The sequence below is a fragment of the Echinops telfairi genome, unplaced genomic scaffold, assembly GCF_000313985.2.
Source record: "Echinops telfairi isolate 266 unplaced genomic scaffold, ASM31398v2 ScPeMD7_7469;HRSCAF=8507_1, whole genome shotgun sequence".
Taxonomy (NCBI): domain Eukaryota; kingdom Metazoa; phylum Chordata; class Mammalia; order Afrosoricida; family Tenrecidae; genus Echinops; species Echinops telfairi.
The window spans coordinates 4,105,160-4,122,052 of record NW_022111373.1 but is presented as its reverse complement, the minus strand read 5'-3'; the positions used below and the strand labels follow the sequence as shown (position 1 = coordinate 4,122,052).

At 48.6% G+C, this 16,893-nt stretch overlaps 1 protein-coding gene across 3 annotated transcripts in view; it reads left to right on the top strand.

Moving 5' to 3' along the window:
- Positions 1-16,893, top strand: part of SLC25A48 (solute carrier family 25 member 48) — a 60,494-nt gene that overhangs the window by 26,728 nt on the left and 16,873 nt on the right. For all 3 annotated transcript variants that reach the window (XM_045285368.1, XM_045285369.1, XM_030888965.2), the window contains exon 5: positions 16,023-16,280. In XM_045285368.1, coding sequence (XP_045141303.1) covers positions 16,023-16,280 — 258 coding nt within the window. The remainder of the gene's footprint in view (positions 1-16,022; positions 16,281-16,893) is intronic.

Genomic DNA, 16,893 nt, shown 5'->3' with positions numbered 1-16,893 from the left:
CGGACCAAGAGGGAATCATTTGAACAGAAACAAGGGCTTACAATCAGGAAAAGTGTGCAGCAGGGTGGTACCCTCTCAGCCTACTTATTCAATCTGTATGCTGAGCACATCATCGGAGAAACCAGATTATATGAAGAGGAATGTAGTATCAGGTTTGGAGGAAGGTTAACAACCTGCACTAAGGAGATGACACAACTTGCTTGCTGGAAGTGAGGAGGACTTGAAGCCCTTTCTGATGAAGGCCAAGGACTGCAGCCTTCAGTATGGATTACAACTCAGTGTAAAGAAGACCAAAATCCTTACAACTGGATCAATAGGTAGCATCATGATAAATGGAGGAAAGGTTGAAGTTGTCAAGGATTTTATCTTGCTTGGATCCACAATTAGTGCTCGTGGGAGCAGCAGTCAAGAGATCAAACGATGCATTGCGTTGGATAAATCTGCTGCCCGAGACCTCTTTTGAGTGTTGAAAAGCAAGGCTGTTACTTTAAGAACTAAGGTCTGCCTGACCCAAGTCACAGTATCTTCGATTGCCTCCCACAGTACTGTTCAGTCAATCTCTTGTAATACATAGGAGGGTGTTGGCTGTAACTGAGGAACCAATATCGATGAATCATTAGGAAGAGAAGCCCATAGTTTACCTGAGCATTCCCTTGTAGTGCTATGCCCACCATCACGATAGTCTCACTGCCCTTAAAACACCCACTGTCTTTCTGTTACCCTCCACTTTCACTTCTGATACCAAGAATCGGTGTCTTCCCTTTTTTTCTTGGTTAACCCAGCACTTTGGCAACAGTTCAGGTGGGAAGCTAGGAAACTCAGGACCAGGACAGTGGGGTTGGGGACACAGAGAAGTGACAGATTCAAGAGGCATCGGTGATGACGAACCACCGGGCTCAGCATGACAAGTTAATGGGAGAGACTAAAACGGTCCGATATGACCTGGGCTTCCAAAGCTGCATGACTGTGAGGCAGGTGGGACTTCTCCCCTAGGGGGTTACACGGCAAATGGAGCTTGGGGGAGTGAGCATGGCATAGAATCGATGTCAATCACGCCTCACTGTCACTGCAGCCTTTGCTGCTTTGGAGCCTGGAAGGAGGGGCAGACTCAAGCGAGAACATGGGCGTGTGGCTTGGTTGGTGTTGTGTGAGATGCCTGCAGGACTAGAACTACAAGTGTCAGAGCTGGAAGAATAGACATGGATGTGACAGCCATAGAAGGGGCAGTGCCAGTCACAACGTGGGATGTGCCTGCCAAGGAGACCACGACAAAGAAGGTGAGCGGCGATGAGAAGACCTCGCAGAATTGCATAGGAAGGAACGGAGCCTCGTCATAGTGCTAGAAGCTATTGAGAACAATGTTCATCACTGGGCCATTCGTCCTGTGTGAACACACACGGCATTGTTTAATCATCATGGCAACCCTGTGAGACAGGTGCTGTGGTTGGCTCCATCGTCCCAGTCGGGAAACGGAGTCTTGGCTCATGTGACTTGCCCTTGCTCACAGAGTTGGCATACAGAAAGGTAGGGAATTACCCGAGGCTTGTCCAACTCTACCAACCCCAGAAGCAGTCCTGAGACTCTGGGGGTATCGAACTAGGGTGAGGGGGAGAGAACAGGAGGGGACTATTGAAGTTGGAGGCTGTCCAAAGAGTGGATAAGGGAAAAGATCGTATTTCCTAAGTTGGGGAGAAAAAGGAACGAGCAAATGCTGATTGGATACATCTGCTGCACAAGGACCTCTTGTAAGTGTTCAAAAGCAAGGCTGTCCTTTTGGGGATGAAGGGCCTGACCCAAGCCGTGGTATTTTCAATTGCCTCCCAAGTATAGTCCAGTCAATATCTTATAATAAATACATTGTAGCACATTGGTTATAATTACAGTTACATTGAGATTCTCTTTCACTGTAATATTATCCATCTGCTTCGATGCACATAGTCCAATGCCTTTGTATAGTCAACAAACACAGGTAAACATCTTTCTGGTATTTTAACCAAGGTTCACCTGATCCATCCATGTCTCCTTCTGAATATAGCTTGAGCTTTCTGTCAATGTATTGCTGGAACCATATTTGAATTATTTATTTATTTTTAAAATATCTGTAGTAGTTTTATTGATACAGTATTCACATATCATACACTTCCATGGTTAAATCGCTTTTTAAAATCATTTTATTAGGGGCTCGCACAACTCTTATCACAATCCATACATACATCAATTGTGTAAAGCACATTTGTACATTCATTGCCCTCATCATTCTCAAAACATTTCCTCTCCACTTAAGCCCCCGGCATTAGGTCCTCATTTTTCCCATCCCTGAATTATCTTTATGCAAATAATACTTGCATGTGATATTAATAATGTTACTCGGTAATAGTAATCATTTTTTAGTTGGAATAAATATGGATCTCTTCCATTCACCCAGGCCCTCCAAATTTCTTGACATATATATAGGTGAGGGAGAGCCTTCAGCTCAAACCCTTTGGTTGAAACATCTGAGTTGGTATTCTATTAATTCCTGTAGACTTGTTTTTTTGTCCAGGGACTTCGGTGCAGCTTGAATTTCCTCCTTCAATACCATTGCTTAGTGATCTTATGCTACCTCCAGAAATGGTTGAATGTCAACCAATTGTTTTGGTACAGTGACTCTGTGTATTCTTTTTATCGTCGTTTGATGTTCTTACATCATTCAATAGTTTACCCATAGAATCCTTCAATACTTCCATTCCAAGCTCGAACTTTTTTCTTTTAGCTTGAGCTGTGTTAAGCATGTTCTCCCTTTTTTTGTTGTTGCACATTTCACGACACTACTTTATTTTGTCTTCTCTACTCACCCTTTGAAACAGCCTGTTCTCTTCTCTTCGGTCATCCTTCCTTCCATTGCTTCGGCTACTTTCCACAGAAGAGCAAATTTCAGGGTCTTTTCTGAGGTCCACTTTCTTTTGGTTCCCATCCTGTGGTTTTCATGACCATTTACTTTTTTCAAGGATGATGCCCTTGGTGCCACCCCACAACTGCAGCGGTCATTAGGCACCGGTCTGTAGTGCCCATGCGCTCTTGAGGTGGTCTCTACGTCCGGGTGGGATACACTCCAGGTCATATTTGGGTTCCCACAGTCTAGCTTTCATTTTCTTCAGCTTTTCCGTTCATATAATTCAAGTTACATGTACTGCACACATTCTACCCTCTTATGTTAATGAATGTTTACAGCTGTTTCATCTCAGACAGTATGAGGCCACATCAGCAAAGGAAACTTTATTTTCTCTACGTTACTCAAGTCAGCTCTCCCTTGAGAGGCAGTTCTTCCTCAGTTGTATTTTGAGTGCCTTCCAACCTGGGGACCTCTCTTCTGGTCCTACATCAGACAAGGTTCCACTGCTTTTCATATGATTTTTCCCTGGTCTCCCCCACCCCCACCCCCATACCCTTCTTTCTAGTCTACCTTAGTCTGAAATCTATCCAGCCTCGGCAGCCCTAGTGGCATTTAACAGACCAGTGGCATAGTTCTAGCAATACGTAAACCACCACAGGATGGCAAACTGACAGAAAAGTATTGGCTCTAAGCAGGGGAGCTCATGAAATAAACACCAGAGCATGAAGCCCCTTTGAGTCTAAGAAACTGTGTGATAATGAAATGGGTAAAGCCATTTCTGTGGTCTCCCCAAGGGCTCACACAAGCCCAATGGAGAGGGTCATCAGCTGTGTCTCAGGGACCCCCAAATCCTCAGGGTTTGTCTCATTCATTGGTAGCATAGTGTTACTGCTACCATAAGGTTTGCGGATGACAACAGACATTATTTTCCAGTGATGGGTAGGGACTGCCGATGGTAGCCTCTCTGCAGGGGCACACATTGCTTCATTTCATCGCTGCAAATGCCTACATGGAGAGGCAAGCACTTTAGGAGCATAACAAGGGGCACCAAGCCCAGAAGACTAATCAGACCACCACGCAGGCGGAGGGTTCTCAAGTCGTCTGTGGCCTGCCCGTGGGGAGAAGAGCTGGTGCAATGGCAGCCCAGGAGAGCAGGGAGTTGGTGAATGAGCAATCAGGCATGCAGCTGCATAGATAGAAGAGGAGTCTGAGCTCTGGGCAGTCCCACCGGCTCCTTTTCACATGGGAGTTCCACATGACAAACCAGGATTGATGAGGGTGCGTGCCACATCGTAACACATTAGCGCATCAGTTAATCCATTGGCGACACACTTGGCTTTTCTGTAAATCAGTTGGCAAAGGCAAGTTATTATTGTCAATTCTGGACTTGACATCTGTACTGGTGGTTTTGAGCCTGTGGGGGGGGAGCAGAGGTCACCCACAACAGTCTTGGTGCTGGGCCACAGCTGCGTGGATTTGGCTGATCCAGCACTTCCAGATTTGGAAGTCACATCAGGACAGAGTCATAAAAATAGGAACGGCATGACTATTGGCCTTGAGTCAAGCCTATCCGCACACCGCGCATTTGAGTGAAGTGCAGCTGTAAGGAATCACAGCGATATTCTCCTTTAACGTCCATAGAAGCCAAACGAGCGGGCGGGCTCACTTACTCTTCCCATTTCACAGATGAGGAAACAGAGGCCCAGTGAGGCGGTGTCCTTTGCCTGGCATTGCACAGTTCAGTAGTGACTGACCAGGAACTCAAATCCAGGGGCTGCTTCTAGTCCAGGGTAGTTTCTAAACCATCGGCTTCTCTTGAACTCTTTGGGTCCCGAAGGAACTGCAGACTCTTTAGAAGCAGGGAGTAGGCAAGAGCTTGCCAGTCAGTCAAATCCCGGGAAAGTAAATTGGGAGGTGTTCAAACCCAACCGGGCGATGTCAGTAGCCCAGCTGGAGAGCCCAGCCGACTCACTGGGCTCTTTGGGCCTCAGCACAGGCACCGCACACATCAGGCTTGCAGAATCCACCTAGTGGCGCAGCTAAGGGCTCGGCTGCGAACGGAAGGGTTGCCCGTTTGAGTGCATTAGCTGCTCCGTGGGACAAGGGGTGGTCTGCTGCCAAAAGATAGTTTTGGAAACCCTTTGGGGCTGTTCTTCTTTGTCTACCAAGGTGACGACGACGACGCTGAAGAAGTGGGTTTGCTCTGGCTTTTGGCTATGTGGGGCCATGCTTGGTGTTGTTTGGAGGTTTCTTGCAAGGTCTCTCACGCAAGACTCAGCTAGGGCCAGCTCTTGTTCAGGCTGAGTGGAGGATCCTTGGGGGCCTTGGGAGGCCTCAGAGCTGACACTTGCCCTGCGCTGATGCTCTGATGTGCCCCAAAGGCATGCTGCCCTGTGAAGAACAAACCACGCACTGGAAACAGCCGCAGCAGCTCCAACAGAGGACAGCAGCGAGCCTGGGCTCAGCGGGCATTGTTCTAGCCTTTGAAGTCTGCAGCATGTGGTTGCACCCGTGGACTAGTAGCTGTGTTGGAAGTGTCAGCAGGTACGGATGACCCATATGACAAGAGGCTCCTATGGGTTGGCAACATCTTGAGGATGTTTGTCTTTTCTGTTGTGCTATAATAGTACCTCTGCATATGATGGAAGTGGTTATACGGGTACCATGGGTGCTTCAAAACATCTGTGGGGAAGAGAGAATGGAAGAAAGATCCTGGAATGTTCACACAAGCTTTTGGAAGCCCTCTCCTATTTGTGAGATAGTTGAGGGATCATGTCAACCCATCCTGGTTCCCTTGAACTAGCTTCCTGCTTCCAACTTCCATTTTGAGGCCTGCTGGACACAGAACACGTAAGCCTGCACATCTCTGACCAGGAGCCAGCAGGGCCTCTGTGGATGGCTCATTTGTCAAGCTTCTTCTGTAGAAAGTGGCCTTTGGAGAAGCCATATTGTGTTCCCACCTCATAACCCCCTTTTCCCCCAACACACACACACAAAGAGGAGGCCCAAGTGGCATTTTGCATTTCTGGGACTGGCCAGGGCCTGGCCACTCTTGAGTTCCCAAGACTCTGGCCTCCTTCTCTGGGTGGATTGGTAACTTGGCAATATGTTTCCTGTGGCTCTTCCATGTCCAAGGTCACAGCCCACTGAAGACATTGGACAGCGTTGTCAGAGAGAGGGGACAGGAACAAAATGACCTGCGTCTATGTTTGAAGAGCCAGAGCAATATGCCATTTCTAGGCCTCTGGGTTCCAAGGAGAGGGAGAATGGCGCAGGTCGGTAGGCATCAAAGCCCCTAGCCTGAGCCAGTGCAGCACCCTGTGAGGTGGGTAGGAGTCCCTGCTGGGGGCACATGTGGCTGCACAAGGCTTGTTACCCAGCTGCCTTTAAGTTGATTCCAACTCACGGTACCCTCACGGAGCGAATCAGAGTAGATTCTCGGGGACGGGGTCTCAGAAAGTGCACAGCCAGACCTTTCCTTGAGGCTCCTCCCCGGGAGACTCGGGCCTCCAGCTTTTCTGTTAACAACCAAATGCTTTAGCCCCTGCACCATCCAGGTGCCTCCAGGTACCTATACAGACTGGTGAGATCTGGAACCACCCCTCCATGGAGGCCCCTTGGCAGTGCTCTCCTGACCCAGGCAAAAGGTCAGCCTGCAAAGTGTCGGGCTCTCAGAGCAGGGCAGTAGTGCCTGATTGTCACAGCGTGTAGTCTAAAAAGCACTGACCAGGATTGAGCTGGACAAGTTGGAGGGCCCCCGGAGGGCTCTTTTTCAAACAATGCAGGCCAGTTCTGCTGCCAGGCAGAGGCTAGGGGCAGGGAGGGAAGCCGATTTCATTGCCAGCCTGGGTGCAAGGAAGGACTGATATTCTGAACTGAATGTGGAGAAACAGAGAACATCACACGCATCTCAAGCTGTAGCGGTATTTCTAGGCGTCTTGGTGGAGTAATGGTTAAGTGTTCAGCTTCTACGGAAACAGGTCAACAGTTTGAACCTCCTCAGAAGCTTCCTGGATGGAAGACAGGGCACTTGCTTCTGTAAAGATGACAACCCAAAATATCCTATGTGGCAGCTCTTCTCTGTCATTGGGGGCGGCAGGGAAGGTGTGTGTGGGGTGGGGTGGGGTGGGTGGGGTCACTATTAGAATCTATTCAACAGCAACCCAACAATATCAATTGTATCAATCATACAATCCTAGTAAAAGTTATGAAATCCTCAAGAGAGCACCCAAGGGCCAAGTACTCACGGTGAGATCAAAATTGAATTCTTATCTTTATCCTCCCTGGAGTCACCTTTGGGTTAGGGAAATTGAACACATTTTACTTTAGATTAGAAATCAATTCAACACCAATTCCTGCACACACATAGGTACACGCAACCAAATGCTGGTGTTTCAGGTGCAATAGGCGGGGCAGTCCCCATTCAGCATGACCCCGCACTTACCTGAAGCAGATGGCACCTGAGTCCACAGATTCAGCTGTCTGAGCCAGTAAGCTGGTGAAGGGTTACTAAAATTTGACTTCCACAAAATAAAATTAGTCTATTGCTGGTTATCTAGAATTATGATTCAGCATGGTGTCAAATTGTATTCTGTGGATTAGAAGGTGCTCATGAATCAGAGACCACAATAATCCCTTTCCTAAGAAGTCTGGCTGCTATACCCCAGCGCCTTGCCACCAACAATATGTTGGGGCACATCCTGGCAGCTCATGAACCACTGGTAAGAATTCCTGCTGTTTTCTAGAAGAAAACTCTTTTTTTTTTTTAAAGCTCTTATTCCATCATCCACAGTGCTGTTTTGAGCTGTTATATTTCCATTTTGCCTCTGATTGCTTGCTATTCAAGGAAAAATAAATATCACTTGAGACTGGTCATCACTGTAGGTTTCTGTGGCTGTAGGAACTCTTGGGGTTCAGGGGTGTATGTAGGGCTGCTAACCTCAAGGTCAGCAGTTTAAAACCATCAACCATTTCACGGGAGAAAGATGAGGCTTTCTACCCTTGTAAAGATCTACAGTCTCAGACACCCAGCTCTCCCCTGTCTACAGGGTTGCTGTCAGTCAGTTTTAACTCAGTGGTAGTGAGTTTGGTTTTTGTTTTGGGTGACTGTTTGACTAAGCGATGCCAACAGTTACATTAGCATGTAATGTACATCTCATACAATTGAATAATTAAATAGTTCAATCATTCAATCATCTATCTTAGAGCCGCATATATCTTAGAGCATCTCCCCCCTTCCCCCACAATGTTTTTTTGATGCATGTTTATGTCAGGTATATTTTGGGCAAGAACTGTAATGATGAGACTCTATGATGTGTTGCTCTGTGCTTGCAGTCTGACTCACTGTGTTAGTCTGGGTACTTTAGAGAAACAAATCCACCGAAACTCATGTATAAGAGGGAGTTTTATGTAAAGGTTAAGTGTGTATCAAGCAAATATCCCAACCCAGTGCTGCCCAAGCTCACAAGTCCAACAGTAACCCATTAAATGTCCAACATAGGCAACAAAGTTCTCCTCCATCTCACAAAACAAACACAATGATGCCGACTGCAGGAGGAAAGCCGAGTCAGTGAATATGTAAGCATCTCAGCGCTGGCAGGGATCTGTCTCCACACGGGTGCTCCAGCATACAGGGCTGCATCGGGGTAGGTCCATGTAGCTTCTCCTTGGGGATGTCTTGCAGGAAGTCAGCCTTGCAAGCTGAAGCAGGGAACTGCTAAGGCAGCTGCACCCTGGTGCGACCATCACAAAGCAAGAGACCTGAGAACCAGAAAGGCGAGGCTCACGGAGCCATTTATCCCTACCCTTCAATTAACCCCACATGTGTTTATCGGCCAGGTTGGCACAATAAACTAATTACCTCACTCACCACCACCACCATACTGCAAATGTAGATAGGTCTTTAATAGCTGCTGCTCCACAGGGAAAGGTTTGCTTCTCCACCGAGTGACACTTTATTGATGTCACAAGTTCCTGTCCCTTGACAAGCAGGAGAGGGTAGGCGGCCAGTGGAATCCTTGTTCTGCCTAAGTAGACTGAGAAAAACCAGTGTGAAGTGTATGAAGGCATTTTCTCCATAAGGTATGGTTAGGGTGCTTGCAGTTGTCAAAACTGACCAAGTGCACACCGAAGGTCTCTATCTTGGACTATGTGTGAATAACACCTCAATTAGAAAACCAGCCGGCAAGAACAAAGACCGGATGCCTGAAGAGGAGACGGCTGGGGGTTCTGGGTGGGAATGACCCACCAGACACAAACCAACATGAGGAACGTACTAAGAACAAGAAGAGGAGATGCTCCCGATGTAAGGAAGCTAAAGCCCTGGTGGTCTAGTGGGTTATGAGTTGGGCTGCTAGACACAAGGTCAGCAGTTCAAACCCACTGACCACGCCACAGGAGGAAGATGAGGCTTTCTGCTCCTTTATAGTCTTGAAAACCCACAGTAGCAGTTCTAGTCTTTTTTATAGGTTGCTATGAGTCAGAATCAACTCAATGGCAGTGAGCTTGGTTTGTTTTCTAAAGACGCATGGCCACTACGAAATGAAATATATGATCCTAGACTGGATCTTCTCCCGGAGGAGGAAGTGCTACAAAGGACACAAGAGCCCAAGCCATGTACAATTCGACTTTAGACTGTGGATCAGATGGAAGTATTCCATTTAGCAAAGCAACCAACTGCAGTGCGGTTATGTTAAATAGTATCCTTAATCTTTGGAAATACATACTGAAGTATATAAGCACTGTATGGGGAATTAGGTGTGTGGTCACAGACTCAATTCATGGCCAAATGGTAATTCACCTTCAAATTATTCGTGAAATACAATTGCATGTGAAAAACCTGGACGAGTGCACAAAAACTTGTCCTAATTACTTATCCTCAGAGGCAAAGCAAAATCAAGCACAAGAATTTCCTGACTTATGACACAGCAGAGTCTCAAAAAGCTTATGGGAAATGGCATTTACAAGATAAGGGCCTTTTTCCATGACTGTTTGGAAGACTCCTTGGATTTGAGTATGGAACCCTGGTGGCATAGTGGTTACGCCGTAGGCTGTGATCTGAAAAGCTAGGAGTTCAAAGCCACCAGTCTCTGGGAGAAAGACAGGGCTCTTTATTTCCATTAAAAGTTGTAGTCTCAAAAACTCACTTGGGCAGTTCTGCCCTGTCTTATGCAGAGAGAACCGCTGTGAGTCAGCATCGAGTCTTTTAGTCATTTGGATTTGAGCCAGGAGGAACCACACTTAACAGCTATTCATTTAGGGGAGGATACTTTTGTACGTCTTATCATTAGTCATATGGATTACAAACAACAGTATATAATTTGCTGATGCTATCATTGTGCAACTCCCCCAAACAAATAAAGATTCATAAAGATACTGGTCATAAATGCAAGGGTCATGAAAAACAAAAAGGCACTTGAGCTGCATCAGAGCTCACTTAGGATGGAGTGGTCGGCAGGGAGCCCCGTGGTAAAACTAAACCTGTCAGCTTTAGTTCTTGCTTGGTTCTTGTTCACCAGGCTGGGTCAGGGTTTGGCAACTGTTTTTACCAACATCTGTGCATCCAAACAAGCCAGACTGTGCAGGACACTGCTTCAATCAGCAACTCCTGCAAGCCCCATCCTACCCGTCGCTGGTTCCTGAAACTCCCGGAACAGCTCCTGCGAGTTGGAGGTGAAAGCGGCCTATGCACTGGTTCAATGAGACCTGTTCAGACTAATTTCACACACGGAGCTGAGAGAGAAGGAAGGGACTGGACGGAGAGCAAGAACAGAGAAGTAATAAAGCGCGTCAGGTAAAGTCTTAGCGAGCAGACGGATCTGGGGAAAGAATCAGGCAGCTTTCTATATGAGCCTGTCTTTTGCGAATTTGAAATCATCTCCAAGAAAGGGGTTTTGAAAAACTCGTTGGGGCTGAAGGAGTTAGAAGGAGTTTGGAATAAACTTTGGTCCAGCGCTTCTGGACTCTGAAGAAGGCCCTGGTCCCCGTGCAGATGAGTGTCAGCATTCCGGGTGGCAGCAGTCACTGTGTGACCATTATATTGCTGTCATCATAATAAATGGCCAATTCTCCAGCAATAAAAAGATAAACTGCTATGTTACAAGCCTGGGAGAAGGAAAGAGAATTTCCTTATTGCTCACCCTAGGAAGAAAAGAAAGTAAAGTACAGGCTTGGTTCTTGTTGACAAGGCTGGTTTGGAGTTTGGCAAGTATTTGCCCAACATCTCTGCACATCCCAACAAGCAGTTTATCAGGACACTCTGCTTCAATCAGTAACTCTCGCAAGCTTCATCATACCCATTGCTGATTCATGGAAACCTTGACTCCTGGGGCAGGTCACTACTACCCAGAGGTGAACGTGGTACAGGCAAAGTGTATACATGGGGGCGGACATCTCCTATGTCCAATGGCAAATACTCCCAGGATGACCCCTGCGAGCCCGATAAATAGCCTATTGATATGTGTACGACCAGGTGATAGTGGGCTTGAGAGAGGAAGGACTGTCTGCTGAACCCCAGTGGATTTCAGGAAGGTCCAGCATCTGATTTCAGAGGGGTCTGTACCCCGACACAACCACCATTCGTACCCACAGGATCCCCTGTGGGGTCCACCCAGGAGGCTGTGCCTGGACTCAGCCCCCTGCCCAGGCTGTGCATAGTCCACCATGGATGGCAGTGGTTTGCCTTCTTCCCCACACACAGGTGGTTCAGCATTCAACTACTAACCGACAGGTCAGCAGTTCAAACCCCAGCCGTTCCAGGGACGGAAACCGTTTGTCCATGCACGCTTCCTGGGTAAATAGATACAAGCCTCACCTACTCTCTGGGGTGGGTGAAAGTACAAGTCACGTTATGGCCTAATTGCCCATTAGGTCTGTGGAGTTAGGACAGGGAATACTTTATCCCAGCCTGTCATCTGATAGTAGGTGGGACTGTTTGGAAGGGCTTGCACTTTCTGCCACGAAAAGAGAGTGCCCCGTGTCTCAGCCAGCATGTGTGCACACATGGAGACACTGTGTTGGGGCGTTAGACTCGGGCAGCCCAACGGCATTCACCCCTTTCCTATCCTGTCACCCTCTCTCATCCTCTGGGACAGGCAGGGAGAGACCAGCATCCACACTTGTTGCCGTGGAGCTGGGGGGGCCTCTCTGGCCAGGAGCCAAACCGGGGTGGACACATGGAGAGGAAGAGGACACCCGAGAGGACAGCCAGGGACAGCCGGTGGGAAGGCTGAGGGGGACTGAGAGACCGTCTCTGCTGGGCCCTGCCGCCGGAGGAGCAGCTGTCAGCACACAGGTAGTCCCTGGCCGCCAAGCTGCCCCATTCCCACGACTCTGTTGTCAGTCCGCTCTGATGTTAAGTTGAATACCCACCACCGCCCTTTTTTCTTTTTCATTATCATTGAGTTTTAGTATCTGTATCTTGACTAGTCCAATCTTCATTTGTTGTTGAGGTTGAAACATGACGTCTGAACATACACATATGTAATGACCCTAGAGGATAGTATAGAACCGCCCCTGTAAGTTTCCAAGACTGCAACTCTTTCCGGGACTAGAAAGCTCCAACTCTCCCGAGGGGCAGCCGGTGGTTTCAAACTGCTGACATTGCGATCACAGTCTGATGTGTAGCCATATTTGAATGGAATATAGGTAGATATTTAAAAAACACACAAATAATTTTAAAAATTACCCAGAAGGGGAGGAAGAGTTCGACGAACACTGGCATTTTGTTTGCATGCGGTGAGAGCTCCACCTCTGGAAGGCTCTGGGCCAGCGGGCCTGTCCGCGGAGACAGGGGTGGCGTGTATCTTCAGAAACCTCCGGAGGGCTGCCTGCAGTGTTTCTCTCCTCTCCTCAAACATTTCGCGGCCACATCGCACTGCTCCCGGATCCGTCAGCACTGGGGCTGTGAAGTCCTTGGTTTCGCTTAGAAAGAACTTCAGCGAACGCCTGCACTTCTCTCAGAGGGTTTCTCCGACTTGCATTGGGTGATCCGGCTCGTCAGCGGGGTTTTCAGCAGCTTCGTCATCGGCTCTTCCTGCGTCTCCAGTTACACGCGTGTGATAGAAGCCGCATCTGTGCGCGAGGCGATGCGACCGGCCCTTGTGGGCACCGCAGTGCACACAGTAGTCTTCTCCCTGCTCTTGCACTGGTTGAAATGGTGGTTGAAATGGTCAAGCGAGAAGGATCTGCCTCCCATGCTACCGCTCAGGTTTTCTTTCCGTTCCCATCCCGTAAGGTCTTCAGCTTTCTGTCCGTGTCTAGAGCCTTCCTCCAACAGCCTTGGGTGGTGTAGGGGTGAATCCTTAGGTTGCCGACCTCCAGGTTGGGCACTCGGAGGGAGGAAGATGAGACTGCTCGCTCCCGGGAAGTCCCTCCCCCCCCACCAGCCGCGTTGGAAACCCTCGGGAGCAGTTTGAGTCGGCCTCGCCTCTCTTTTTGGATCTTTCAATCACGTGACTCCTTTTTGCTGGAGACATGGCTGGAGGTCCTAGCAGGGCAGGTGTGAGTTACAGAAAGGACACCTGATGTCCCCTAGGGTCTGCAACGCTGAAGCTGGGGTCAGCTTAGTAACAGTGAGGTCGCAGCTGTGAAGACAGTCGGGCTCCTGCAAAGTCCACTTGTGGTCTGGCCTTAGAGTGATCGTCTTATGGCCTTTTCTTTTCTTTTCTTTTTGGTCTTATGTCTTCAGAGTTGAGCATTGACCAGCTTTCTCACTGTTAAGACTGCTGACACCAATGTAGTGTAGACCAAGCCATAGTCTGCTATACAGCAGTCTTGTGAACATCTGAGAACGATATCAGCCAATTAGATGCTGCAACATTGAATGTAGTATATGTGACTAACAATAAGACAGTCCACCCCCTCCATCCTCCTCACCAACAGCCCCTCAGTCAGGTTCACTGTAACTCAAGTACAAAGTCAGGAACTACCTGTCAGGCAGTGGAGGCCAAACAGGAGAGAGCAGGCCCTGGGGTCCCCGGACTTTGAGAGCATTCCTTCAGAAATATTGGATACGAGGCCTGAAGCAACTGAACCAAAGGCCTAACCAAAACCGCATGGCCATCGATGCCATGCTGACTCAAGGAGACCCTATAGGACAGTATAGAACTGCCCCTGTGAGTTTCTGAGACTGTCACTCTTGCTGGGAGCAGAGAGCCCCATCTTTCTCCCAGGGAGCGGCTGTGATTTCAAACTGCTGACCTTGCTGTTAGCAGCCAGACTTGTAACCCCTCTGCCACCAGGGGTTCTGCGCAAAGGGTCAGCTGAATGGAATTTCTTAGAGGCTAGCCCTGAGGTGACTGTAGCCACCTGACAGTTTGGACAGTGCTCAGTTTTCCCTGGGCACTTACACTTAGTTTCCTCTTACAAATGCTAATGCAGATTATATGCAGGTGGGCTATCATGCCAGCAACCCAGACAGGCTGAATTACGGCAAACCAGATGCCGGGGCAATAGAGATGTTACAGGAAGATTCTACAGGTTTCTGCCTTGCCAACTTTTTCATTTCAACCACCTGTCAAAGCTGGGAAGATGCGGGCAGACAATGAGAGCCCTAGCAGGACTTCAAGTACTGAACAACAACCTCCCAGCTCTGACCGAGTTCATGGAAGCAGGGAAGGGGCTGATTCAAATAAACAAGGCCTGTTATGTGTATGTAAAGTGGACTCAAACGCCTCTCCCAAGCTCCCCTTTGAGACTCTAGGCCTCTGCCATTGGAACTCAACACTCCAAGAGCACACGCTCTGTTCTCAGTTGTCGTTGTATCTAACCCAGAACACCAAATAGACTGTTAAGTAGGGGTCATTGTAGCTCAAATAGCTTGTGAGATAGTTAAGGTTTATTGTGCCAACCTGGCCGATAAACACATGTGGGATTAATTGAAGGGTGGAGAGGTAAATGGCTTGGTGAGCCTTACCTCTCTAGTTCTTGGGTCTCTTGCTTTCTGATGGTTGGACCAGGGTGCAGTGCCTTAGCCAGTTCCCAGCTTCAGCTAGCAAGGCTCATTTCCTGCAAGACATCCCTGAGGAGAAGCCACATGGACCTACCCTAATGCAGCCCTGGGTGCTGGAGCAGCGACATGGAGACCCCTGCCAGCACTGAGATGCTTACACACTCACTGATTCGGATTTCCTCCTGCAGTTGGTGTCATTGCGTGTGTTTTGTGAGATGGTGGAGGACTTTGTGGATTGGTGTCAGATATATGGGCTAATGTTGGACTTATGGGCTCCGACAGCACTGGGTTGGGATGCTTTCTTAATGTACACTTACCCTTTATATGAAACTCTCTCTTATACATATGAGTTTCTGTGGATTTGTTTCCCTAGTTTACCCAGACTAACATACGTTGTAAGTCAGGAGCTACATGTAGAGGCAGTGTTTTCCCTTGTAAGTCACTTACAAGGGTAAGTCACTACCCGTGGAGGTCAGACAAGGAGACAGCAAGCCCTGTGGTCCCTGGACCTCGAGGGGCTCGGGCTCCGGATGCGACCCCGTCAGCTGTGTCAGGGCTTTACCTGGCCAGGGCTAAGGTAAGTCGGTGAGGATACACCCAGCTGTTGGATCCTGTGCCCAATTTCTGCTACCCACCTTGTAAGCATAGCCCAGCTGATGACTTGCTTAGCCTCCACAAGGTGCTGTGTGCCATGCTGAGCATTTGATCTCCATCAACTTATGGAGATTCACAATACTCTGGCCTCCTTTCAAAGATAAGGAAAAGGTGGAACCGGGATTCGGAATCAAGTCTGTTTGACGCCAAGTTTCATATACTTGTGCACATACACACAAGCATACATAGATACCCATGTGCATGTAGCCTATTGGATTGGACAGCCCTTCCTTCAGAAAACCAGAAGATCTTGGTCTAGTTCCACATAGCTACTCGGAAGCAGTTTCCAGCACAGCAGCTGACGAAGACTTAGGGAAGGCCGGCCAGAAACCACTGGTACCTTATCACCTGTCCAGAATTGGCCCCATTCTGACTAGGCATGTTGGCCAGGGATCTTTGTGCTGATGCCAGAGTCCTAGTATGAGCTGCCAAGGATGTCAGAGGCTTTACAAGGATCAGTGGGTCACCTGAGAGCCATCACTGGCAGAGACCGGGCGCAGTCTGTGGTCCCCTGGGTCACTTACTATCTTTTCTCTTTCTTTGCAGCCGATCTCCACGTGAAGTCCAGCACCATGACTCGGAGGCAGCAGCCACATTACGCCGGGCCTGTGCACTGCATGGCAGCCATCGTGCGGCAGGAAGGCCTGGCCGGCCTGTACCGCGGAGCCAGCGCCATGCTGCTGAGGGATGTCCCAGGATACTGCCTCTACTTCATCCCCTATGTCTTCCTGAACGAGTGGATCACACCGGAAGCCCGGGCAGGCCCCAGCCCCAGTGCCGTGTGGCTGGCAGGAGGCCTGGCAGGTAGGGGCGGGCGGCAGCAAGGGGCTCTTCGTCCTCTGACATCCACGGCAGTGGGATAGCTGGTGAGCCTGCCAGGCATCCCCTGTCCAACCACTTACCCAACATTCCTCTTGCTTGCTTGTTCTTAATCTTAACATTTTTAATTCGTTTTTAAAATTGTTTAATAATATCACCAACATGCAATTACCGTATCACACATTTCAATGGTTGCATCACATCGCCAGAGGTGTGCAGCCACCAGCCAGCATCTCTGTTGAGGGTCATGTAGGTCATGTATGTGTCAGACCTGTCATCAGTAAACTGCTAGAAGTGGAGAAGGGGCCCCTTCCTCGCTGGCCTCCTGCCCTTTGGAGCCATGGAGATGTCAAGTCTTTTTTTTTCCCATTAATTTGGAAAAATCTGGGGCAAAATGCCCCTTTGAAGCTTTTTTCTGAAAATGTACTTTGGGTTTTATTTAATCGTTTTATTAGAGGCTCATACAACTCTTATCACCATCCATACATACATCAATTGTGTAAAGTACACTAGTACATTCATTGCCCTCATTATTCTCAAAACATTTGCTCTCCACTTAAGCCCCTGGCATCAGGTCCTCGTTTTTCCCCTCCCTCCC